Below are 25,519 nucleotides of genomic sequence, written 5' to 3' on the forward strand. Positions count from 1 at the left end.
AGGCCACCCTGGCTTGCCATGTTTCCACCATGGCCATCAAGACAGCAAAGCGAGCAACCGACCTCAGCAGGGACAGAGGTGACTGTGGAAAGTCTGTCTCAAGGTCAGGTCTTTTCATAAATCACTCTGGGCCACTTTTAGCATCTGAGATGTCAATCATTTATAGCACTGAGACCCCCCCTTTTCACAGAGTGGGAACACTTTGCACCTAGGATTTGTCTTCTGATCTCATATTGCTTTTCTGGGCAGCCTAGAAATTCAGAAGTTAAAAGAACAGAACAACAAAAATTACTCTTGAAAAGTGCTCAGCCTAACAAGTTCGCAGTTTCTCATTCTGTTTTGGATTTTTTTTTTTTTTTTTTTTTTTGGTACTGGGCATTGAACCCATTGTACATAATAGGCATGTGTTCTCTCCCACTGAGTGGCACCTCAGCCCAGCTCCCTTCTTTCTTATGTTGATCCCATACTCATGGTATTTGCCATGACATGCTAAAAAAGAAAACTGGGGACTCATTGCAGTGACTTGGTTCAAATAAAAAGCATGGACTGTGCCCTGTCAACATTTGTCAACTCATAGTTGTCTAATTTGGGACCTGGCAACATTCTACAGCCCGGATGAAGACGAAGATCAACATTCAACAATATCTACTTGCTAGACCAAACTCTCATCCCTAATAATGGCCTTTATGATCAAAAGAAGATTTTCAAATACCCTAATCTTTTCTACCTTAATGATGTTAAAACTGTAGGCCATGCTAAACAAAGTAAGCCAATCCCCCAAAACCAAAGGTGAATGTTTTCTCTGATATGTGGATGCTAATTCACAATAATGTGTGCAGACACTAGGGAAGAACAGAGTTACCTTAGATTAGGTAGAGGGCAGTGGAGGGAGGTGATACGGGGATAGGAAGGATAGTAGAATGAAACAGACATTATTATTTTATGTATATATATGACTGCATGACTGATATGATTCTGTAATATGAACAATCAGAAAAATGAGAAATTATACCCCATCTTATGTAGGATATATCAAGGTACATAAATGAGTTCTACTGTCATATATAATTGAAACAAATTTAAAAAATAAAAAAACTATAGGCCAACTCTTATTTTTAAAATAACATAAGAAAAGTCTGTTTTTTTTGTTTTTTTTAGCTCTATGTCACCCACTCAAGGGCCTCTGAAGGCCAGGTTGGCAACTTAGATGCTGTGTTTAGTTCAAGCATGAGAGCAGATGGCAATGATACTTAGACTCTCTGGAGGGGTGGGAAGGACCTTATAAAGTGGGCAGTCACTTTGGGCCACCTCATAGTCATTCCCATGAAGGAGACCACGTGGTAAAGGCTGAGGTAACCTGTGGAAGGCTGGGGTCAAAGGCAACTTGGTCACCTAACAGCATCTGTCCTGTGTTCTGATTACTCTCCTGCTCCCCCACTCCCTTCTTTGGGACAGAGCAAATATTCTTTCACATCCTGTCTTTATCATTTTATCTCACAAGATTGGGAAATCCATGTTCTATAAGAACATTTGGATGGCAAGATAAGATGTCCTTAAATCAGGACCTCAATAAATCAAACCCTGGAATTTAGACTCTGAGATTGGCCAGGGTCAAGTGCCTCTAGTTAGCAGCCCATTAGAAGGATATTTTATAAGGTCTCCAAAGTCTTATTCCACTTTCTATTAATAGCACCCTAAGTCTGAAATGATTTGTTACTATTTATTTTTCATCCATGTGTATGGCCATGAATTTATGTGATAATTTTGTTTTGGACAAATACTACTTCTGTTTTTCTTTTTATTGTAATAAAGGATTCTGGGGAAAGCTTGAATTTTCTGGTATGTATCTGGGCAACAGTTTCAATACTGAAAGTTGATTTTTTAAAAGAATTCTTATTTTAGAAACTTTCACAAGAAAGAAAGGGCATGTTCTGACTGTCTCAAAATCCCAATATATATTTTATGGTATCTTAGTATCACAACAAGCACTGACCAGTGGCGCTTCCCTTGAGACTTTGTTTTCACTTTGGGTGCTTAGAACTGAACCCCAGCTCATGCTAAGCATGTTCCCTACCATTGAGCTATATGCTCATGATTTTTTTTTTCTTCCCAGCAATATGGATGGGACCCAGGGCTTTACACATACAAGGCAAGTCCTCTACCACCAAACCACTCAGCCCCTAGTCCCCATCTTTGGAAGTTGGAATACTCATCACTGTTGTCTTCGGCTCTGATGCCTTTGCCAAAAATTCTGCAACACTGGAAATGGTCCCATTCCATATTCTGGAGGCCTTGATCCTTGATGGACAGATGCTCTGAATGGCTGTTACCACTTTTGTGAATGACTGAGCATGTCCGAAGCATGCAGACCTGGGAAGGCTGAGATGGGTGGAAACTGAGCCATCACATGTTTGTTCTTCTTGTGGCTCCATGTCCCCAGTCTTCCTTTCCAAAAGGCATCTTTGCAGAAAAAAGACATCTTTTTGTCCCTTACCATCCTGAATGGGGAATTCTAGGAAGGCAGAAAATCATTCTCAAGGAGAACATAGGTGTCCAGGTTGACAGGACCTTAAGTGCACTTAAGAGAAAACCTCTCCTCTTAGCTTGGGAACAACACCCTCCTTCCAAGAGCCATATGTCCCTTTCTTTAGCTCAAATACTTTTGAAACCCAGGTGTCCATGGGCCTCTGCCAAAAAGTATTAGAAAGATTAAGGCAGACAGGCAGGATCCTTATTAATAATGATATTTATGGCCTTTGATCAAAATGATAAAAATATGGAACCAGGTGTGTACTTGGATGTGAGTTGAACTTGAACATAAGTAGCCAAAGCCCTACTTTGCTCTGGCTTTGATGCCAAGAGTAGGGCTTGAGGCAAAGAGTTTAAGGCTATTTTGTTGTTGTTGTTGTCGTTGTTTTTCCTTTTTTTCCAGAACACTGGCTGTCACTAGTGGATTCTGTTTCCCTGATGCTGCTCCACATTCACCTATTTCTGACTTTGACAGTAATTCCAGTGCCAATCACCAGCTTTCTATATTTATCAGCAGCTGCTTCAGTGATGTGGAAACAATTTTCTCAACAGCTGAAAAACATGCAGATAGAGAGTAGGACGTTTTGTTCTTTATAAAGGAGCTCAATTGGAGCGAGCACGGAAGAAGTGAACCATCCAGTGCGCTCTTTATCTCTCCATCTTTTATACTTTGCCCAGTAGGACTTCAGGCTGCTCCAAGGAAAGCTGTGGCTTTGTCCAGAGGGAATGGGCAACCTTGGTGGAATACCCTGGAAAACTGGGACCAGCTGACGCGGGTGGTTTTTTCTTATCTAGGAGGCAGTCTTTGTTGATTTGCTTGTGTCATAAAGTTTGGGATGGAGGAAGCTTTGCCCCATCCTCCTCTTCCAGCCCAGCTTGGCTGGCTGGTTTTAAGCATTCATTACTGTATGAATTAAGCATCATCCAAATGCCTGCCTTTGATAATGGGCAGGACTCAGAGAGTCTGAGTGGTATAGACACCACCTGTAAGGTCAAGGGCTTCCCGTCTGCAAGGCGTTTTGACTAGGATTGGTATCATGTTCACAGAGCCCTTCCTGATCCATAGCAGCCCTCAGGAAAAAATATCTTGGTGGTCCTTGTTCTCCAATTGTTCTTCTTGCATAGCTCCAGAATGTCTGGGTGCCAAGGTGCTTGACTAGAGTCAGGAAGCAGGGGAAGACCTGTTGAGTACATGTGTAGTATCAAGCCTTGTGCTTGCGAAGCACTTTACAGTGATGATCTCGCTGCTTCTTCCCAGCAAGTAGCTGCTATTGTCAGCATTTTGCAGATGAAGAAATGACAGTTCAGAGGGAGTAAATGACCCAAGTCTTCCCACACCAAAGCCCAAGCCCTAATCCAGCAGCCATCTCCCTAGACTTCTCTGCTTGTGTAGGTGGAGACCTCAAACCGCTCTGCCAGCCTTGCTGAATCCAACAGCCTTCATTTGTAGAGCTGGAAAAATATCTCTCAAGTTTATTTCTTCCTTAAAAAATTCTGTTACATGGCATTTTTCTTAGTGTTTAAATCTTCGCTGCCACCTAGTGGGAATTATCTAATGAGATGCGTAAAAAAAAATTCAATTCAATTGAACTAAAACTGTTTCATCTAGGAAGAGGCAAAATTATGGAGATAGTAAGAAGTTCAGTGGTTGCCGGGGAAGGTGGGAGGAAGGGGCAAGTAGGCGGTGCACAGTATGTATAGGTGAAATTATTCTATATGATGCTATAATACTATATATGAATCACAAACTTGTCTAAACAGAATGTCCAGAATGCTAAGGTCAACTGTGGGCTCTGGGTGATAATCATGTGTCAGTATATGCTCTGCAGTGATAACAAGTGTACCATTCTGGTGGGGGGGGGGGGGGGGCAAGTTTATGGTGGCAAGTGGAATATAGGAAATCTCTATACCTTCTGCTGCTCAGTTTTTCTGTGAACCTAAAACTGCTCTGAAAAGTCTATTTCTTTATTAATCATCAATTCATTCTAAGTCTATACTGTGCTCCTACTCTTCAAAAAAAAATATTTTTTTTGGTACCAGGGATTGAACTCAGGGGCACTCAACCACTGATCCACATCCCCAGTCCTTTTTTATTTTATTTATTTATTTTTATGTGGTGCTGAGGATTGAACCCAGGGCCTTGCACATGCGAGGCAAGCTCTCTACTGCTGAGCCATAGCCCCAGCCCCTCAATTTTGTATTTTTATTTAGAGACAGGGTCTCACTGAGTTGCTTAGTGCCTTGCTTTTGCTGAGGCTGACTTTGAACTCTTGATCCTCCTGCCTCAGCCTCCTGAGCCACTTGGATTACTGGTGCACACCACTGTGCCCAGTGAAAATTGTATTTTTAAATAAATATTGTGGCCTTCCATTTTTTCTTGATAATAAACTGCCAGATGTGAGATTCCTTTATATTTTTGATGAGATATGGGGATACACATAAACTGTACTTTAAAAAAATACTTAGATTTTGTGTAATATACACTCAGTTTGTAACAGGCTGTGCTCTAAGAAATTCTATCTATAATACTCAGAATTGACATTTTTAACCTCATGCTTTTTTTGTTGTTGTTTTTAATATTCTCATGGTTAAAAAACAATTTGTGTATCACAGAAGATGTGAAGTAAAGTCAGGTCCCTCTCCACAGAGGAAAGTTTCTTAAGAAGGTCTTGCTTTTTTCCCATGCATGTTCTATTCTGGGTAAGCATGCAGACTCTTTACTATTTTTCTATGCATGAGCTTATGCCATGAGCACTATTGTACAGATTGCTTTCCTCACTTGATCTATTTTGGAAGTCCCACATCTACACATACTACACATAAACCTACCTCATTCTTTTTTTTTTTTTTTTGGTACCAGGGATTGAACTCAGGGGCACTCAACCACTGAGCCGCATCCCCAGCCCTATATTGTATTTTTATTTAGAGACAGGGTCTCACTGAGTTGTTTAGTGCCTCACTTTTTGCTGAGACTGGCTTTGAACTCTTGATCCTCCTGCCTCAGCCTGCCAAGCCGCTAGGATTATAGGCATGGGCCACCACACCTGGCTAAACCTACCTCATTCATTCTAGCAGCACTTAATATTCCATTGTTGGTTGTGCTCTGATTAATTTAGTAGGTCCCTCATTGATGTCAATATAGACTATAATTCAATTTTTGTTACAAAATGCTATAGGGAACACACACACAGGCAAATACACACACTCTTGCAAAAATATGTTTAGAATAAAATCTTAGACCTGAAGTTTCTGGGTCTCAAACAATGTTAACACTATGCTACAAGATCACCAGACACACACCTGAGATTAAAAAAAAAAAAAAAAAAACTTAACTCACTGCAGCTGGGAGAGATGAATTGTGCACTATGGTTGGAGTTTGAAGAGAAAATTCCAGGATTTGGACTTGCGCTGGGTACCTACAGCGAGATTCCAGGGAGCAGGAGCAGGGCTGGGATGGGTGTTGTCAAGAATCAGGAGCAGGTGGGTGCTGGGGTATCCTGAATTTCTCCAGGAGAGAGTCAAATTGGGCTGGAAGCATCTTTGGTAAAGGAGCAGCAGTCACAGCTGTGGTCAGAAGAGGGGGTTGTTTAATCACTTTGTGCACTGAGGAGCCTGGTCTCGGTCTCGTTCCAAATGTGGCCACTAGTGGCCTTGCTGGGTCCCTCTGTGGGTCCTGTATGTAAGTGGGGACATCATGGACAATTGCTGGCAGTTGTTTTCTCGGGTACATGGATTTAGACTGTGTGTACCCATTTACATTCTTCTGTTTTTTTTTTTTTAAACACTTCCCTAACCCAATGAAGTATTTCATAATCAAAATAATAATGGCAGCTATAATAATAGCAAATGTTTATAGGGCCATTTTGAATGTGGCAACCATTGAATCCTCATCAGAGGCTTGAGGTGGGTGCCAGTAGCATCTCCACTTTCCTATCAGGAAACAAGGCTTCAAAAGGCAAGTGACTTGCCTGGTCACGTAGACAAGCATCGGAGCTGGGTGCAGGACCAGGCTCTCCAACTCCAGCGCCCACACTCTGCATTCTCCTCTCTGCTTTTCGGGAACCTGCCAAGGATGAGTTAAAGCTAAGGAATTAAGAGTCATTTAATCGATGATCACAAATCATTGAGAGGCTGGTTTAGGTTGTTAAGGAAGTAGTCTCCCATTTACAAAAGTGAGAGCTAAGGGCCGCGTGCCAGGAATCCATACGCCATATTGAATGAGGCAACCAACCTGCTGTGTGCTCAGCTACTCCCTTGTGCTCTCAATCAATAAAGGCCTGTGAGGGCTTTCTTCAAATCACAGCCAAGACACTATAATTAAATATTCTCTGGTCCAGCTGGAGCTCAGAGGGTACTTAACCCCCCAGGAAATAAAACAGATGAAGGATCTCATCCACTTGGATCCACAGAGGTTCCAGCAGCTGCCTTGCTGTAAGAGGTTGGGTCCTGTGAGGTGTCCTGGGTAAGATTATGTGCAGGGAAAGAAAATGGAATAATATGGTGTTTACCTGCCTAGCAACAGGGTTGAGGGGTGTACGCTGGGGTCCAGAAGCCTGCATGCTTGGCTTTGGCAAAGGAAATGCGTGGTGACCACTGGCTGTGCTCTCTTCTAGACTGCGCTGGCTGCGGAAGAGACATCAAGAATGGGCAGGCGCTGTTGGCGCTAGACAAGCAGTGGCACTTGGGGTGCTTCAAATGCAAGTCCTGCGGGAAGGTCCTCACTGGGGAGTACATCAGCAAGTAAGACTGGGCTGGGGGTGTGCGGGTCCTTGGAGTGGGGATGGGCCATTGTGGGTGCTATGCAGACCCTGCCAGGGGCCTCTCCTCCTCAGACCAAATGAAGTACATTCACATCCCATAATTGTTATGAACTTTTTGCTGTAAAACTTTAAGAAATAATTTTGTTATTTTACCATAATCTGGCTGCTATAAACTAAATGACTATCAATTGTCTAATCATTCCAAAGCTGACGTAATAGTACACCCTATGTCATAACCAATTAAGCTTCTAATAATTTCCCTTTTTTCTTTTTTGTCCTATGTGGAACTAGTAAGACTTTCTCCTCCCCCTTTGAGCTTATGTGTAGACTCCCCCAAAGCACATGCAGCCTAGGCACTGGGCTCCGTAGACCAGTGTCAAACCAGCCCAGGAAGCGTGTTCATTTTGAGTCAGAGGTCTTGTGGATGATCGCTAGGGTTGAGGAAGTAAGTGGAGTGTGGGTGGTCGCAGCTTTTAATGCACCCTGCAATGACAGAACTTGCCATTCTATATCTTTATATGCTCTTTAAAAATTTCCCCACCCACATGAAATCACCCATTCAGAAAAATTAATGAATTTAGTTGAAAAAATATAGTGAAACAAAAAAGCAGCTGTGGTCTTTTACCTTGGAAATCTAGTTTCATAGTGGACCTGAGTTCAAGCAGGAACACCCTCATTAGAATAAAGAATTCCAGGGTTGATGGTGGTGGTCAGCCAAGGAAGACCAGAGAAGAGTCGAGCTTCTAAACTGACATGGCAGGCTGGGCACCTCGGCTCTCTAGAGGGTGCTTTTTCACTCTCTCATGCTAGATCAAGCTGAAAGTGACATGTTTATTATGCTCTGAGGTTCATGGAAAGGGTCCTGGGTTCTCAGGCCTCCTGAGAGCTGAGGAAACGGAATCTGGAGGTTGCTGGCGGGGGGACTCTGTCAGGCCTGTGAGCCCAAGGAAGGGGTGTGGGGAGAGAAGGTGCACCCACAGAGGCAGACAAGCACTGAGCTCACCTCTGAAGCTGATCTGGGCTGCCAGTGAAAGGGCAGGATCCTGGTTAGTTCTGAAACCATCCGGGAACCAGCAGCGGGGGTGGGCCTCCTTCTGTGTGGCCTGGAGATCGGCAGCTTTCCCTTCTGTGACATTGTGTCTGGCCAGGTCTCCAGGCAGGTGAAAGCTGGGTGAGGCATAAACAAGTTCTGGTAAGTTCTACCCCCGTTCTGTGGAGAGGGCTCAGGGAAAGGTGATTTCAGTGTCCTCTTCCATCTGTGGCTCTGGTCACCTCTTCTTGGGAGCTGAACACACTGTTGTCTTGCAGGGATGGCGCTCCATACTGTGAAAAGGACTACCAGGGGCTCTTTGGTGTGAAATGTGAAGCTTGTCAACAGTTTATCACAGGGAAAGTCCTGGAGGTAAGTGACAGAAGAGCTCCCCTCAAAGCCCCCGCCATTTCCTCACCGTCCTCAGAAACATTAGAGAAAGCCTCCTTTTCTCTTTGCCTTCACCTCTGACGGAAGAAAAGTAGTTGCAGGTGACTGTCAGAGAATCCATGGGCGGTGCTGTCCTTGAGGACAATTTCTACCAAATGCTCATTGGAAAATTGGAATGATGGAGAATTTGAAGGGGGGGAAAAGAATGATAAAGACTGTTGAAATGAAAAAGACTCTTTTTATTTTTGGAAGTTAGAAGAGGAAATGAAGAGTCATGTGGGTACATATGTATATCTCTGTGTGTGTGTGTGTGTGTGTGTGTGTGTGTGTAAGTATACAGACCCAGGAAGCAGAGGTTCAGAATCAGGGCTAAGAAAGGGTGGGTGAGAGTTGAAGGTGTTGACTTCCCCACCCTTAGAAACCCACATCCTGTGTGACCCAGAGCAACCTGTGGCTGGGGCTAAGCTGAAGTCTGTCAAGTTCAGGTGTGACTGCTTTGACCCGGCCAGCTGAGTTCCTGTGTTCTCGGCAGCTGCTCACCAGTGTCTGCCTATGGGCTGAGCCAGGCTCCTCCTGGGCCAACACACGGGCTTCTGGGCCAGAGTTCAGAGGCAGTCACTGCCCCACTTCTCACAGGCCTGTGGGGCGTCAACCAGGTCCAATGGAAAAGTCAAGATCACCTCCCGTGTCACCCATATTCCAGGGTGCAGAATGTGTGCTGAGTGGGGCTGGGTTAGGAAGCCCAGCAGCTGGCAGGAGGACGGACTGGTCCTGCAGCCTGTCACCTCCTCCTTCAGCACCAGGGCCCTGAATCCAGCTAACCATCTCCAAACTTCCCAGTAGGGTGTATTTCAGAGACACAGGACACATATCCAGGGAGCCCCTGAGGTGTTTCTGGGCTGCTGTCTCCTGATTGTTCACTTTAATGTGTTTGATTTTAGGACAAATGAATGTCACCTCAAATTAAAAAAAAAAAAAAATGGCTGAGAAGAGTGCAGAGAAGGGGGGCAAGTGAGTCTTCTGTAGAAGTCAGGGCCCAGAAGTCAGTGCAGGAGTGCCTGTGAGACTGGACCCCCATACCCATACCTGGTGAGGTGGGAGGAAGACTCACAGTCTCTCCAGTGAAACTTAATGCTTGGCCCAAGGACATTTTGAGACTAGGGCTTTGGTTTAAGAGGAGGAACATGCCCTGCAAGGCTATTGGAGAAGGTGGCTGTAATCCACTTATTGAATTCCAAGTGGTCCTATCACAGTCAATACTCAAAGTGGAGTGATTGGTCCTCCCCTGAGTCTCTCTCTCATCTGTCTGTAGAGCCCCAGAGAGCTCATCTAAGGAGGTGCTTAAGTGGGGCCCCACTGAATCTCCCTTGGGGTTCCCAAGTTTAGTCTCCTGTGTAAGACTGAAATAAACCTGTTGAGTTGGGAGCAACTGGGAAATTTCATTTTAAAAGAACAATAATAAAACAATTTCCCAGATTTTCAGCCTTAGGACGGGGCAAGAAGACCCCGAGCAGCACGGTGCCTGAATTTGAGACCGCCATGTTTGTAGAGAGCACAGATCAAGTCAGCCATCTCTAATCCACACATGGATCTGTGTTCCCCAGAAAGAGTTGGGGCCAAAGGGCTGGGTGTGTGTATCTGTGTGTGTTGTTTGCTTTCAGATTTAATTCAACAGCTGTGGGAAGGAGCATCTAAAATAAAGTTAAATCCAAGAACATGACATTTTGAAGAAATCTCTGCTGACTCTGTTGTCTCCCTCGAGGCCCAAGTAGTACAGTGTTTACTGGGGCTGCAGAGGCCTCTTCCCAAATTGGCTTCGGGTTCCTTCACTGGAAGTTGCTTTGTGGGGTTTAAGGCTTGGAGACTTTCCTAAATGCCTTCAGAGTCTGGCCGTTTGGGAGCAGTTTGCACGTTCAGGCTGAGACTCAGGGTCCACCCAGCAGGCGCTGCTCGGATGGGCGTGTGATCTAGAACAACGTCCTGCAGAGTTAGCACACCACCATGTGACTTCTTGTGAGTCAGCTGGGTTTGGTCACTGAGAGATCAGAGGCAGGGCGGGGTGGGGGGATGCAGGATTAGTGTCCACACACTCCACTTCCCTCCATGTCTTGTTCTCTGACCCGGTTGTTGGTGAACCACTGTGATTGTGAATCAGTTGTAAATACCGCGGACCTTGTTTGTGTCTTTTTCATTTATTTTATCCACAGAGATGATCAGTTTTTCAGTTTCTGGTGTTTGCTGAAATGATGATGGCTTAAAACAGCAGGAATTTATTCTGAGTCCTGGAGTCTAGACATCCAAAATCAAGGTGCCATAGGGTCACACAGTCTCCGAAGGGCTAGAAAGGACCCTTCCTTGCTTCCTCCAGCTTCTGGTGGCTCGTGGCATCCCTTGGCTTGTGGCTGGATCCTCCACTCTTACCTCCATCCTCACATGGCTGCTTCTCTGTGTCACCTCTGCTGTGTCATCTCCTCTGCCTTCTTCTAGAAGGACACTTGTTACTGGACGGAGGGCTCACCCTGACCTCCCAGCATGACTACTACTCAAGATCTTTAGCTTAATCTCATTTGTAAAGACCCTTTTCCTAAGTAAATTAGCACTCTCAGGTCCCAGAGATTTGGTGTAGACACATCTTTTAGGGAAAAAGGGTCACCATTCAACCTTTCCACCTAAGTATCAGCGCTGGGAGGCCTGAGCTCAGCTTCACTTTTAGTTGAACACTCACTAAGGATCAGGGGCACACTAGAGCCCCTCTGGGTGTGGTTTCACTGAAGTTCCACTGGACACCTGAGGACGCTGAGAAGGGGAAAGGGCACAGGGCCTTGATGGGGAGAGAGCTCCTGGCCTGAGCTGTGTCTCTGATTCCTAAGTACTTTTGGCAGGTCCTGCAGCTTCTTTGGGACAGTCTTCATCCACAGGTAGAGGGACTGGCATGTGACTTTTGAAGCTCCATCCTGCTCTCATCTCTGTTACTCCTTCATAGCTGTAAAGCCCACACATCTTGTCATCCTGGAGAGCTGGGGGGCCTGAGGATCATGTGGCTTCATGAGAAGGACTTCCCAGTGCTGGGAACCAGAGATCTGCACTTGGCCCTGGAACTCAATGGCTGGGGGACCTTGGTCAATTCTCTCAACTTCCTTGAGCCTCCATTTTCTTTTCCTTGATCACAAACATTAAAATATACATGTTCATCCAGGACTTGGGCTGCTTGACTCCTAAAGTCTCTTTGATTCTGCGGATCTGAGTTTTTAGTTTTCCTTGTCTTGTGTTTAAGGCTCAGAGCCAATTATTCTTTTCTTTTTGGAGATATTTTCTGGAAACTGATCTCTAACACCCAGCAGCTAGCCTGCACTCAGATTTTAGCTTTATCATCATTTGCTTTCAGTTTTGTTTTCAGTAGCAAGATTCTCTTTTAGGGAGATCTTGCTATAAATGGCACTTTTTTAAAAGATTTTGCTAATTAATCTATAAATTCAGGAGCATTCTGAAGTTGTTTATAGCTTAATTAAGAAGTCCAGAAACAAATTAGTATGAGATACTTGCTGATAGCCTCCTTTCTCCATCCCTTCTTTGAACGCTTTGAAAAAAAACCTTCCCTCCCCTTCCTTCTCCCTACTTCCCTTCTCCCATCTCCCTTCTGCTTGAAAAACTAAGTGTGACTTCAGATTAAGTCACAGATGTCAGTGGACATGGGGGCATCCCTTTGGTACAAATTTCCTTGTCTTTGGTGGATGGCCCTAGGTGACCCTTTACTCCAGCAGTTATCCTTCCCAGGTACAGATTGTTACCTGCAGCGTCCCAAAGAAAGAAACAGCAACAAATAGATGCAGAATGAAGGCAGGAAGGAAAAAAGAAGCTAAATGGAAAACCAAAGTCTTAAGAGTAAAGGAAAAGGGTCTGCACCCCTTCCCCAAGTGTGGGGTGCTCTTCCAAGCAGCCTGAGGGTGGCTCGGCTTTCTCCGCCTCTCCTGATCTCTTGCACAATCCCCATCCCCCAGGGGCCCTATGTCACCTGCACTCCTCATTCTTTCAAGATGAATGCCCCCACCCATTGTCCCCTCTGCAGAGTGGTGTCCCCCTGAGCAGCTGCAGGCTGTCTTTTCTGTCTCTTCTGGAAGGACGAGGACAAAGGGCAGTTGAAGTGTCTGCCTTCTGACCAAGAGGAGTGAAGGGGACTCTGCTTTCCTTCCTGGGTCTCAGGGCCTTTCCCTTTCTCTCTTCCCAACCCTCGGCATCTGGTCTTTCCAGAAGGGCTGGCCCTGCCTGTCTTTGTGGTGGGGTGTTTCCTTCGGGCCCTGAGCTCTCTGGGGAGGAATGTGTGCTGGTGCCCATTCCCCTGCCTACCCCTCCCATCCCTCAAATGAGTTTGGGAAAGTTCCCCAGAGAGCCCTTCAGGCCTGTTCCTTCAGGCCCCCAGGCCCCTGGCCTCTCTGTGCCTGTTAGCCTGAAGAGGATTTACACCTGCTTTGAGACCCTTCCTGCTGGCCTCCTGGAGTGTAGGAAATGGAATCGCAACAGGATGCATCCAGATCCTTTCCTTAGACTCTCTGAGGGATTAAAAATGGGTGGCTTTATTTTGTTTTGCTTTTTCAACTGATTTTTTTAAAAAATGCTTTTTCACAAAGCCCCAGGCCAAATGTTTGTGATGTTCCTGTGAAACAAATTCACATTATAAATGGGAGGCCTGGTTCCCTTCCTTCCTTTTGGTGCAGGCATTTGAAGCATGCATTTGTTGCAATGGCCATATTTGGCCTGGGCTAACTTATTAACTAGTGAGAAGAACATGGGTGATCTCACACACCGCACTTGCATGACATTCACTCCTTTGTGTCACCATGGAAGATTTGATTTGCAAAAGACAGACTGAAATGCTAACGCCCTCCTTTCTTGTTTTTTTGTGTATCATACACATACAAAGTGAGAATCGTGGCCCACACCCCTGCAGAAAATGAGTTGTGTTCTTCCATCTCACTGTGCTCAGACAAATTCATATTCTCTTCCTCTTAATTGTAGATGCAAATATTTTTGAGAACCCTGCGGGGGGGTGGGGTTGGAGAATCAAGTGTTTCAGTTGTGTTGTTTTATTTGTTCTATGCCTCAGTGGACAGTGAACCACCTCAATATCTTGATTTTGTATAATATTTTGAACATTTCTAAGTGATTTCTTAAATGTTTAACTCTCACAGCAGGCCTATAAAGTGGTCAAGGCCATTACAACTGACCTCCATTTATAGATGAAGACACCGAGTGCCGGGAATTCTGGAGCTAATTAGTGACAGAACGAAATTAGAAAATAGGTCTCCCGATTCTCAGAAGGTAGGGACACAAGGTAGGGACACGTGCACACGTGCACACATAGAGCTTTGGGATCTTCCTGGCAATAATCCTTGCAGAAAAAAATAATTTGCCTCCCAGTGTGACTTGCTGAAGGACCCAAATTTTCCATTCCTGGTGGAAAGGAAAAGCCCCTGTCTCATTAGTGGTCTGTTATACCTATCCCCAGGACAATAAACATTTGTTGCTGGGTTGGTTTACTGTTTACCAGTGTTGAGATGTCACTGAAGATCAGTGACTTTGCTTGTGGTCGCTATAGAGAATTTCTATGGAGTCAGACCTCCTGCTGTCTTGCCGCCTTTATCAGTTGTCCTTGGAGAACATTGATGAAGGATGATGACGTCTCAGGATAGACAGCACATTTTCTTCACAGAGCTGTAGTCTAGGACTCTTCACAGCTCCACGGATGGTCAAGAAGATCCTGTGAGGCAGGACTGATATGGAAACACTGTCCACCTTTTCTTGTTTCACACTATCACTGAATAGTTTGAACTGTAGAAATGGTTTCAGTTTTGTTTAGTTTCTGAGACAGGGTCTCTATGTGTTACTCAGGCTGGCCTGAAACTTCTGGACTCATGTAATCCTCCCACCTCAGCCTCCTATGTAGCTGGGACTACAGGCGTGCACCCCTGCTCTCTGTGGTTTTGTTTTAAATGTGAGTTAAGCAGAAGGTGGTATGTCCATATAATGGAATATCATTCAGCCAATTAAAGGAATGAAGCACTAATTCATGCTATGTGATGAACCCTGAAAAATTTCTGCAAAGTGAAAGAAGACATAAAAGGTCACATGTCATACAATTGTGTTTGCATGAAATGTTTAGGATAGGCAAATGTGTAGACATAGAAAGATTAATGGTCGCCAGGCTGTGGGGGAAAAAGAGAGGGGAATGGCTGCTGATGGGTGGGTAATGTATGTTTTTGTTTTTGCTTTTTTAGTGATAAAATAGTCTAGAACTAGACAGCTATGGTTTCATAACTCTTTGGCATATTAAAAATTGCTGAACTGTCTACTTTAACAGGGTGAATTTTATGATTGTAGGTTGTATCTCAATTTAATATCTATCTATACAAAGATATGCAAGATGATGGAGAGTGGGGATCCTGGTGTTCTCTTTCCTTACTTGTAAAATAACACTGACCATTGCCTCATAGGGCTGTGGGGCTTGAAAAAACAAATAAGTAAAACCCCTGGCATGGTGAACAGTCAGGTGAGCACTCTCCCCTTTTCCCCCTCCCTTCTAGTCCTTGGGAGTTTGACCTATAGGCATAAGATCAGTGAGGATCTTATCCAGGTCAATAAATGTCTTCATGCCAGGTTCTTTGTTTTTGTGGATGGGGAAACTTGTTCTCTTGCCATTGTACAGGACTGTGCCCTTGATTATAGAGCGCGACTTGATTAATGTAAGATATTCCCAGTCCCAAAAGTGTCCTCAGGTTTAAACTCAACATATGGTTTGCGATGTATTAGTTGTGCCATCTTATTTGTGAAGAATAACCTTGAGCTAACATTTTGTCCCTTCTACAGTCAACAGACTGGAAATTGGCCCAGTTGGGCATAGCGCATTGACACAGTGAGCGATGAGGAAAATCTGATTCCCCCAAAGTTGCCCACTTTCTCTTACTTTAACAACAAAGGAAATGGGCCAGAGTAACAGAAGACTGTTCACAAGCAGTAAAGAGTTGATATTTCTGGAAAAAAATCACCCCATTTCCTGTCAGCACAAATGGAAGGGCTTTCTTATCCGGAAATGACAGTTTAAAAAGAATTTGTATTTATCTTGACTTAAAAAGAATGTTTTGTTTTTCAGTGTTGTTTAACTTCAGAGAGTTGGATCAGTTGAACTTGTTTCCTACCTTGTTTCTTTGATTTTAAACATGGGGTTTGATCTTGAACAGCTTGGTTTAATTGCAGGCTTCTAATAAGTTGTTATTTTCTGCTCCAAATCAACAGGTTTTAAACTTAAAAATCCTTATAAAAACATTTTCCACTATAAACTGATGTAATATTAGTTTAATTATGAGGTAAATTGAATTAGGTGGTTTCACTAGGACCCATTCTCTATTTGCAAGAGATTTCTGCTAATTCACTTGGATCTGCCCACCTGGCCAGTGGAGGCTAAAGAGACAGAGGGAACTCTTGGGGTCTGCTGGGCATTTGGCTACCACAGTGGCCCCCTAAGTCCCCTCTAGCTTTTGGGTTCATGGTAACTCATGCGGAAGGTGGCTTCTCAGGCCACCTCAGCTCTGCCTACCCTTCTGCTTATGTCCACCTAGACTCTTGCCATGAGTGTTTAACTTGGGATTCAGTGTTGAAAAGTGGCACCATCCAAAGGTCACCAGCGCGGTTTCTATTCTGGGCACGGTTTGCTCCGGATGTGATGACAAGTGCTCCAGGAGAAATGGGAGCATTGGGTCCCTTGGACCCTGACAGCCGGCGCTGGCCTCGTACTCTGATACTAGGAACAGGCTCCCTCCCCCTCTGTTTTACACCTGAATGTGCTGGCTTCCTGGACCTTGGGCTTCCCACCTTGTGGAGGACAGTGTGCCAGTTCCAGCAGATGGGCCTGCTCATGGCTTGCCAGCTAGCCAGGGGGAAGAAGGCTTGGGCTGGGGCCCAACAGAGATGGACTGGTACAGTAATTCGTCCCCAGAAGGAAACTTTGGACTGCCCTCGCAAACTGCTGACAAACTGCTTTAATGGCTCTGTAGCAAAATGCAAAGCAGCAGGCAACTTGGAAACAGAATCTGGAATTTTGGAGCTTGCTGAGGATTCTTGGTAGGGTAGGAGGAAGAGAATGGTGGTGAATGGAAAGTTAGGACATAGTCAGACGTGCCAGGAGGGGTTCTGGAGCCACTTGGAGCTGAGTCATCCTCAGCAAGTTGCTTAGACTCTGAGCCTCAGCATCCTCAGCTGTAAAATGGGGACAATTAGACTTACCTCTTACAGGTTTCAATCAGATAGGAAGTGAGTCATCCGAGATAGTGTCTAGCATACCAGGCCTTAAAAAAAAAAAAAAAAAAAGTTTTTCCCCCTATTCCCTTCATTTATAAACAAAGAAACAAGTTTTGTCAAGGCCTATTTGTTTAAATAAGCTTACAACTTCCTGTGTGGAAGTTGCTCTCTGATGTGGTTGTTTGTGAAGTTTTCAAATGCACAAGTTAGTAGGCATGTTGATCTTTGATTTGAAAATTCCTCAAGTTACGTCACTTAGGACGTTCACATGCATTCGTGCCCATAAATTTGATCTACCATTGTTTCATCATTACTTTTCATCAGGCATCCAGAAGCTGCTAAATAAAGATGTATTGATCAACAGTTTTTCTTCCCATTATGAATTTTTGCAATGGCCTTGAACCCCAAAATGTTTAAAAATTCACATACTCTTACATTTCTCATCACTCCACTAAATACCTGTTCCTTTCATTCATATAGGAAATAAATACCACGGCTCTTTCCTGTCTGTTTATGTCTCTTGTGGCATCCACCTAAGTAATCTGTTGAGGTATAAATTGCTGGAGGATTAGTGCTGTTCTGTTGGATTGTGCTGGATGATGTCAGGCATGTTTGGACCTCCACCGGTGATCAGGATGACAAGGAAGAGGACTCTCAGCTCCTGCTCTCCAGCTCCTTGAACCTTAACCCTAGCACAGAGTCCCTGTTTTGGGCAGCTACGCCTGTGATGGATATCATCTTTATTTTCATACCTTAAAATTTTCCTGTATTACGTGTCTGATTCTGTGATCTTTGGTAAGTTTAGAGTTGTGTGTCCAACATCACAACCCAGTTTTAGAACATTTCTATCACCTCCAAGAGATCTCTGCCTAGTTAGTTATTTTTCCTTTCTTCCCCAAGTTGCGTCCACACACATGCCCAGAGGCCTGCCCATGGAAAGACAGCTCATTGTTGCTCACCAAAGGTTGTCCAACTGCGGTTCCTTGAACGTGTTAACTCCATGTGCTGGTGATTTTTCATAAATGTGGAGATTTGCTTGGTAAACTTGAAGATGCCCATCTTCTCTCTCCCCATCCCAGAAGTCATAGAGGTGGTTAAAATAAATCTGAATGATGACCCAAATATAGGCTGATAGGAAAAGCATAAAGATGGGTGGAGGATGAGCCTGACTCTAAGGCCAGAGTTACTTCTAGCCATGTGACTACCATCCCAGTTGAGTTTCCCAGTTTTTTTTCTTTAATATTTTTTTTAGATATATAGACCTTTATTTTATATTCATTTACTTATATTATGTGGTGCTGAGGATTGAACCCAGTGCCTCACACATTCTAGGCAAGCGCTCTACCACTGAGCCACAGCCTCAGCCCCTCCCAGTTTTCTTTCATGAGGGATTTCTTCACACCCCTGACAAACATCTGGCTCCCTGCTGATGTCTTAAACAGGAGGTGCTGTCTCTGACCCCCCCCCACTGGATCTAAGGCTGGGGTCCTAAAGCCATTGTGCATGAGAACCATCTTGTGTAGTGTGGGTTTCCAGTGCAGTGTGGAGCCTACTTGATTGACCACAGTGTACCATGTGCACTTCTGTGAGGCAGTAGAGGTCCTATTAAGTGTTCCTGCCACAATCAAAAGTTACTCATGTTTTAAAATAATGAAGGATGGATTCCCAGACTTCACCCCAGAGATTCAGGGGTTCCAGGCTGGAGCCTAGGAATCTGCATGTAATATGCCAGCTTGGTTTGCAGGATTCTGGGGTAGAGAAACCCACACATGCCCCTTTGAGAATCTGGCACTGCCAAAGTGTGATGAAGGCACCTAAATGGAGATTTTTTGATTCCTCAGAAGAAAGATGTCCCAGAAATTTCATTAACATCCCTATAATTATCATAATGTACACCCATTTCCTCTTCCTCTTCATTTTAGAAGCACCGCAAAAACCCTCACATTTCTTCAACAGTGTTTGGGATCATTTCCAGACCAGCTTAGAGAGATTACACATACATAAAAGGGTCTTTGGATTAGCTGATATTTATGGGCAAAGAATTTCTCTGAAAACTTCCTTAAATCACCTTAGTCCTGTTGAAAAGGACCACAGTTGTCACAGAATCTTGCCCTAGTTTTAAGAAACAGTACATAAAAAAGAGGCCATGTTATCAGAGTAAAAGGTTCTGGCTCCTCCTCTCTGTTCTAACACACACAGAGCCTGTGGCTTCACCTTCTGTCACCAGTTCATCTGTGACTTCTGCAGAATAGTTTAGTTGAAAATGAGGAAATATGTGTAAAATGCATGGAACATAGTAAGTATCCTGCAATAAAAGAGCACAATATAAAATGTACAAACATATGAATGAAGCTTGGTAAGTCTCTTTTTTAAACAACATTTCCCTCAAATAGTACTACAGAATAATATAAAAATTCTGAAGTAGCAAATGCAAGTCAAAGTTGAACTCGGTTTTACTACATTTTTACAACAGGGGTCCCATATGTGTGTCCCAAAGGCAGTGGCTTGGGAGAGGAGGCAGCCCGCAGGCTGTTGGATAGCTGTGCACCTTTCCATCACCTCAAACTCAGCAAAGAATCTTAAAAAGCATGAAAACCTAGTTTCCATGCAAGCCTCTCCCTCAGACAATTACTGTCAGATTGACAATGCAGATAATTGTAAGCAGATGTGAAAAAATGGTACTTTCCTCACCTGCATTTTTAAAAAGGAATATCTACCCCCCTCCTTTTTTGAGAACATGGACTGGCCCATAGTGGTTGCTGGTGTGTTTAACTAGTAAGTGAAGCGAGCAGAGGAGGCGTTGAGAGAGTGTGCCTGCCGCACACTGTTCTTGTTTCCGGTGTGCGTCTCTGGGGTGATGCACATTGCCTTAGCCTAGCTTTGCAGAGAAGCCTGGGATGTAACCCAGGCAGGCAGGAACCTCAGTCTGCCGGGCTGAGGTCTCGCTTTTACCAAGCCTCTTTGCCGTCTCTGAGTCTGAAGCCCAGAGGAGTTCTCTGCTCAGTACAGCTGAGGGACAGAATTGGAAGCAAAGGAGCCCTGGCATAAGGTAAAGTGGGCATTGATAAGGTGTCCTGTGCTTGGCAAGAGAGATGTCCTTTTTTGTCCCCCCCCCCCCTGCTTTCTGGGAGACATCAGAGGCCACTGGAGTCCTCCACATGTGGATGGCTGGACAATGGTGACAAAGACTACTTTAATTGCCTTGAAATACATTTTACTTACACTTTTTGTTTTTCTGATGATACAGAATGGACCACAGAGCTTTTATTCGTTGTTGCATTCCTGAAGAGCTGGCAAGACAGGTTATTTTACTGAGAGGCATGGGGTATTGACTTTTTAAACTGGTTTGTGTTTTTCAGACTTTTATTCTGAAGACTGAAAAGAGAGAGTGGTTTTCAGACTTTGGGTTTGTTTGTTTTGGTTGTGGTTTTTTAGAGCTCTTTGGAATTTACTTTTGAGACTAAAGAAGACTTTAGAGTCATGTTTGGAGAATTTGGTAGTAAAAATGGCATGGGCATTGAGTAGATTTCTCTGTTACTATATGTGTGAGTTTTGTTCTTTTTTTAAGTTCCCTATGAATGAAAATGAGGAAGCGCAATAGGTTTTCTTCATGTTTTTGTTGCAGTTACAATTTAAAAGAGCTTGACTATGGACTCTCTTACACCTTTGGGTATGTAAGGAAAGAAATCTAGAGATTCTGGTCTTTATGATGAAAATAGTTTTCCTAAAAACCTAGTTACTAATCCAGCCATGCTCTGAAGTTTAGTTGTTTGTGTGTGTGTGTGTGTGTGTGTGTGTTTGTGTGGGATTGTTTAAAGTATGCTGTGCTAGTACTAAAAAAGAAATAGAAAATTATCCCAACTGTGAAAGAAATGGATTTACGATTTGGGGAAGGAGGAAAATGAGTGTGTTCAAATCCTAGCAGGAGCGTGGCCACTACAGCTGCTTCACCTACCACTTAACTGAGATTAGAGATTTCAGAGACAGTCTGAGTCTGTTTTCTCCCAAGGTCTCATGAGGAATGTTAAGAGGATGTGAAGTTCTTTAGATTATACAAACAGGTCTTGACAAGTAAGTGAAGAATAACTAATTAAAGTGTAATTGTTGCCCTTCTATAGTGGATCAAAAGGCTTGTTGGGTCATGATTGTACTTATAGAGTAAATGAATTCGCCGTGGCTCGTAACTATAAATTACTTTTGAGAAGACTTTTAAAGCTAAGCGTGAGGCCTTGCGCAGCCTCTTGTGGTAGCACTATGAATGAAAGTTATGTTCAAATGTGTTTAAGTGGGTCGCAATTTAGGTGCCAGTGAGCTTAACCCTTGCGGGCACAGAGAACATCACGTTATGGCAAGAGGGCTGCAGTGTTTTCCCTCCCAACTGCACTATCACTCATCTCAAAGAAAAGAGCAGTCGGAACACAGTTCTTGCATCCTGGTTCTAGAAGGACACAGTCATTTTAGATTTTTTACCTCCTGTAGACCAAGGTTTCTCAATTTCTGCATTTTTGACATTTTGGACAGAGTAACCTTTTGTCCTGAGTGATTTTAGTGGCATCCCTGCTCTCCAGGCGCCAGAGGACAGGAGCACTTCCCCCTGCCCAGCTGCACCCACCTGAAAAGTCTCCAGCATTGCCAAAGGTTCCCATGGGACAAATGGCCCCTGGGTGAGATTCACTGCTCTGGAGAATCCATCTTTCAGCCAACAGCAGCCCTGGGGGAGGGGAGGGAGGGGAGCGATGGGAGACTTGTGCAGAGTCCAAGGAAAGCAGCAAGACAAATATTTTGGTCTTGGTTTTTATTTTCTGCTTTCACTGGCAATCACATCTTGGGGGTGGGGGTGAAAGGGCGGATGAGAGAACTATTCTGGATATATGTTCCTCTCCTTTCCCCTCAAGGGCTCTATTGGCCTTATTTTATAAAGTGCTGTGGTTGTAGAGATGTCAAGCTTCTCTGAGTTGAATATCTAAAGTACATCCTGGGAATGAGCTATTTAAAAAAGAAAAGAAACTCATACGTTAAAGCAAACAATTACTCCATAACTTATTCATTCTGCAAATAGAGGCTTTTGATATGTGGGTGGGGTGTGAGTCTGGGCACACTCGTTATTCTATTTTGTTCTGAAATTTACAGATGATTGTTTTTATTTCTTTTTCCCCACCGTCTGTCCCACTGGGTCTCAAACTCTTCAGGTTGTTTGGGAATTGGAACTTGCCAATAAAATTAACTATTCATAGCCTTTTTCTGATTCATAGATAACAAATCAGTGGGTGGAATTTTTTTCCATTTAAGTTTTTCCTTCTACCTTTAGCATATGCACTGTTTGCTCTCAAAGCCTTACAAGTTATAAAATGAAGGAAGTCATAGTAAACAAATACTGGCCTAAAATATCTGAAACAATACATTTCAACTAGTCCTATGTTGCTTTTTTTGCTTTATTTCTTTTTTTAGTCTCATGTGAATTTTGAAAGGATACATTTATGATCTCATAAAATAGTTGTCTCTGATAAAGAGAAGTTGTGTCTGATACTTTTTCATGGGATTTCTCCATGAACAAACATGGTGCTCTGGGCGCCATGATTTCAGGAGCTGCCACCTGACCAAGACGAGGCACAGGGTTGTAGAGAAGAGACAAGCCCAGCTGGGACAGGGAGCTGCCTGAACGTATCAGGAAATGGCTTGGCTTGTTGGCGTCTATTCTTAAAAATAATGCTGGACTGGCCCATGGTATTATCAAAGAGTTGTGGTTTCTGCTTTTGATTGCAAGGCAAATCTTCTGTTTACCTCCACTCAGAATACCAATGTGTCATGTACTGGGTGTTCTCTTAGAAATATTTCCTCATTATTAAAGTTCACCCCTTGTTCCCTAGGCTTAAGATCTATGAGTATAGAGAATATTCATATTTTAGGTCTTTTTTCCCCAGGGATGTAGCATGGTGCTTATACATACTGTACCTGATGAATAAACAGATGAGCGTCAATGATTCCCATGAAAAGACCACCTGGGAGTTTGGTCTACTAGAAGGGTCCATGTGTTGGGGCAGACAGATGTGAGTGGTGTCTTTCCTCATCCAGACAGCACTCCTATAACAAGGCAGATTGACAAGAGAAAAGCTTATTAACTTTATTTCATCAAAGTTTAACATGACACAGATGTCTTCAAAATGAAGACCTGAAGACCCAGGAGAAAAATCTGTCTTCATACTTTGGTTTGATGAAGAATGGACAGCTGTTCTAATGGTAGACGGAAGGGGGAACCAACAAGGTTTGTCTGTTCACATTCTTCTTGGCCTCTCTTTGTAGCATTCCTTCCTCCTGAGTATAGGGCAAGACTCCTCTGGAACCAGGATATTGTGAACTATTATCAGATTTCTTTATGGCCAGTTTCTATGCAGAAAGGACAGGGGAGTTTCAGGTAATGTGTGTAGGTTTTATGGATTGCTTTAGAGGAGAGGACTTCTAGTTTCTCTAGCTCACTGGGGAGGGGAGGGGGTGTGGAGGAGGGGTGACAGATAGGAGGGCAGAAGGTCTCTAATACCATGGAGATTAAAATACTCTGCATGCCAAAAGCATTGGTACCCTGTGGTATTGTTTCCTGAGCCCCGACCCCGGCCACATCCATGTAGTGTGTTCTGTGTATTTTTTTCCAGAAGAACAAATCAGTCCCCCTCCAGGCAGGTTTTAGTGTTTTAGGGGCTGCCAGAGGTCACAGGAGAAGTGGGTCTGTGGCTTATAGAATTTGGGAGGGAGGAAAGCTGCATTCATTTTTCTTCGTGAAGCTCAGAAATGAAATTTCCATTACTTTAAAACCCCACAGGCTCATGCTGCCTTCTGGTTTTAATAAGATAAAGAGAATACCCAAAAGCAAGCATCACAGTCTCTTTGCTTTTAAGAAAATTAGCCAAAAGAAAGCTCTTAAGGTCAGAAGTGACCACACCCCTCATTTAGTCTCAGTGTGTTCTGGTATTAAGTCTCAGGTGAGGAGTGTCAGCGCTAGAGATCATAATGGCACTTCTCCAAAGGCTCTGTTTCTGAGCCCCACTTCTGGGGGAGAGGGGCATGCAGAGGGGCATATGATTTGAACTTTGCACTTCCCTGGACACTGTGGGATGTAAAGATGCTATAATAAGAAGCAAAGCAGTCAAAGATCATCTCATGCTTCAGTTCACCAATGGATCCTAGCTCGTGTTTCTAAGCAGAGCCAGGCCGTAGAGCACATGAGTCTTTTATCCAAAGAGGCTTTGCCACATCGAATGCCAATCAGCAACACACCATGGTCTGCAACAGGGAGTTTATTTTCAGGACAGCCTAGTGAGGAGGGGGAGGCCCAAGCCTCAAGTCTGTCTCCCTGAGGATGGGGTGTGGGCATATTTATAGCATAAAGATGCAGGGTGACTTAGGGAATGGGGAAGGGTGATTGGGACCAAGGTAATAAGTGGTCTGTGCATGCATAGTCAAACTTCATGACTCTTCATGAGACATGTGTTCAGAAAATGGCCAATGTTAGGGTGAGCTGGGGTGGAGTAAGAAGGTCACCCTTCAGACACCTGCTCAGGCCCAAAGGAAGAGTTGGTGGTTCCAACAAAAACAGTATTCAGGTCCCTGAAATGTAACCTAGGTGAAGGGAACCTAGGCAACCATTATCATGAAGACTAGAGACTGATATTATTGTGCTCAGCTGTGTGGTCTCTGGAGTTGTTGATTTTTAAAGTCAACTGAAAATAAGTAACTAAAACCAAAGGAAGCTGGTGGCTTTATGCAGGTTTTCTCTGGGACTCAAGGCTTCCCTACACCTGGAGGTAGAGAGGCTTCAGGTGTGACGCTGGGTGAGGAGCTCTAATAGGAGAGATGTAGACCCCATTGCTTCTGTTGTTCATCAAACCCAGAGTGTTTTCAGCAAATACAGATCCGTGTCCTCCTGGTTCACATTGGGGTCTTCTCCCCAACCCCTTCCTCATAAACATTACATGAAGCAGAAATACTTGCTTATGCTTAAGACTGCTTTTATCTTTCCTTACTGCTGAATAATCATTTTCTGAGATTGTTTTGGTCCTGGGCAGCTGGCTCCTTGCATCTGTGCTTGTATCCATATACCTTGTCTAAATAAACATACTTGAAAAGATAGAGAAATGTGTTTTGGAAAGCTCAGAACATCCTCTAACAGAGTCTTAGCCAGCTTTCTGCTTTGTTTTGGCAGCTTGTTGAGGATGCCAAATGTATCTGGTCTGGCAACAGATAAAAGGAATTGATTCTTACATAACAAAGTTTAGGGCCTAAGAGGGAAGGGGTGTAGATTCCCAGGTTTCCTTTGTGTTTTGCAAAGAGTTTTAAAGGGAAAATGTTACTTGATTGGGTTTTTGTTTTGCCTTTGGTCCTTATCTTGGCTCGCACAGCCCTCTGTGATTGGGTTCCTGGCCTCTGCCATCCCTGGCCTCATTCATTCCTCCCCTGATGGCCTCTTTCTCTCCCTTGAGCACCTGCTTTTCCCACCTGAGACCTTTCATATGCCATTTTCTCTGCCTGG

At 44.0% G+C, this 25,519-nt stretch overlaps 1 protein-coding gene and 1 long non-coding RNA gene across 7 annotated transcripts in view; one reads left to right on the forward strand and one right to left on the reverse strand.

Annotated features, from left to right (window-relative positions):
• Ablim1 (actin binding LIM protein 1) overlaps positions 1–25,519 on the forward strand; it is a 279,926-nt gene that overhangs the window by 176,002 nt on the left and 78,405 nt on the right. For all 6 annotated transcript variants that reach the window (XM_071610879.1, XM_071610882.1, XM_071610880.1 and 3 more), the window contains 2 exons: positions 7,143–7,269; positions 8,598–8,691. In XM_071610879.1, the coding sequence (XP_071466980.1) occupies positions 7,143–7,269; positions 8,598–8,691 (221 nt within the window). The remainder of the gene's footprint in view (positions 1–7,142; positions 7,270–8,597; positions 8,692–25,519) is intronic.
• LOC139705406 (uncharacterized) lies at positions 5,868–8,603 on the reverse strand. Its single transcript, XR_011707283.1, has 3 exons — positions 8,293–8,603; positions 6,498–6,592; positions 5,868–6,093 (listed from the first exon to the last, which is right to left on the reverse strand). It is a non-coding gene; the product is annotated as an uncharacterized lncRNA (long non-coding RNA).

Source organism: Marmota flaviventris, chromosome 4 (genome assembly GCF_047511675.1).
Source record: "Marmota flaviventris isolate mMarFla1 chromosome 4, mMarFla1.hap1, whole genome shotgun sequence".
In the NCBI taxonomy this organism is placed as follows: Eukaryota; Metazoa; Chordata; class Mammalia; order Rodentia; family Sciuridae; genus Marmota; species Marmota flaviventris.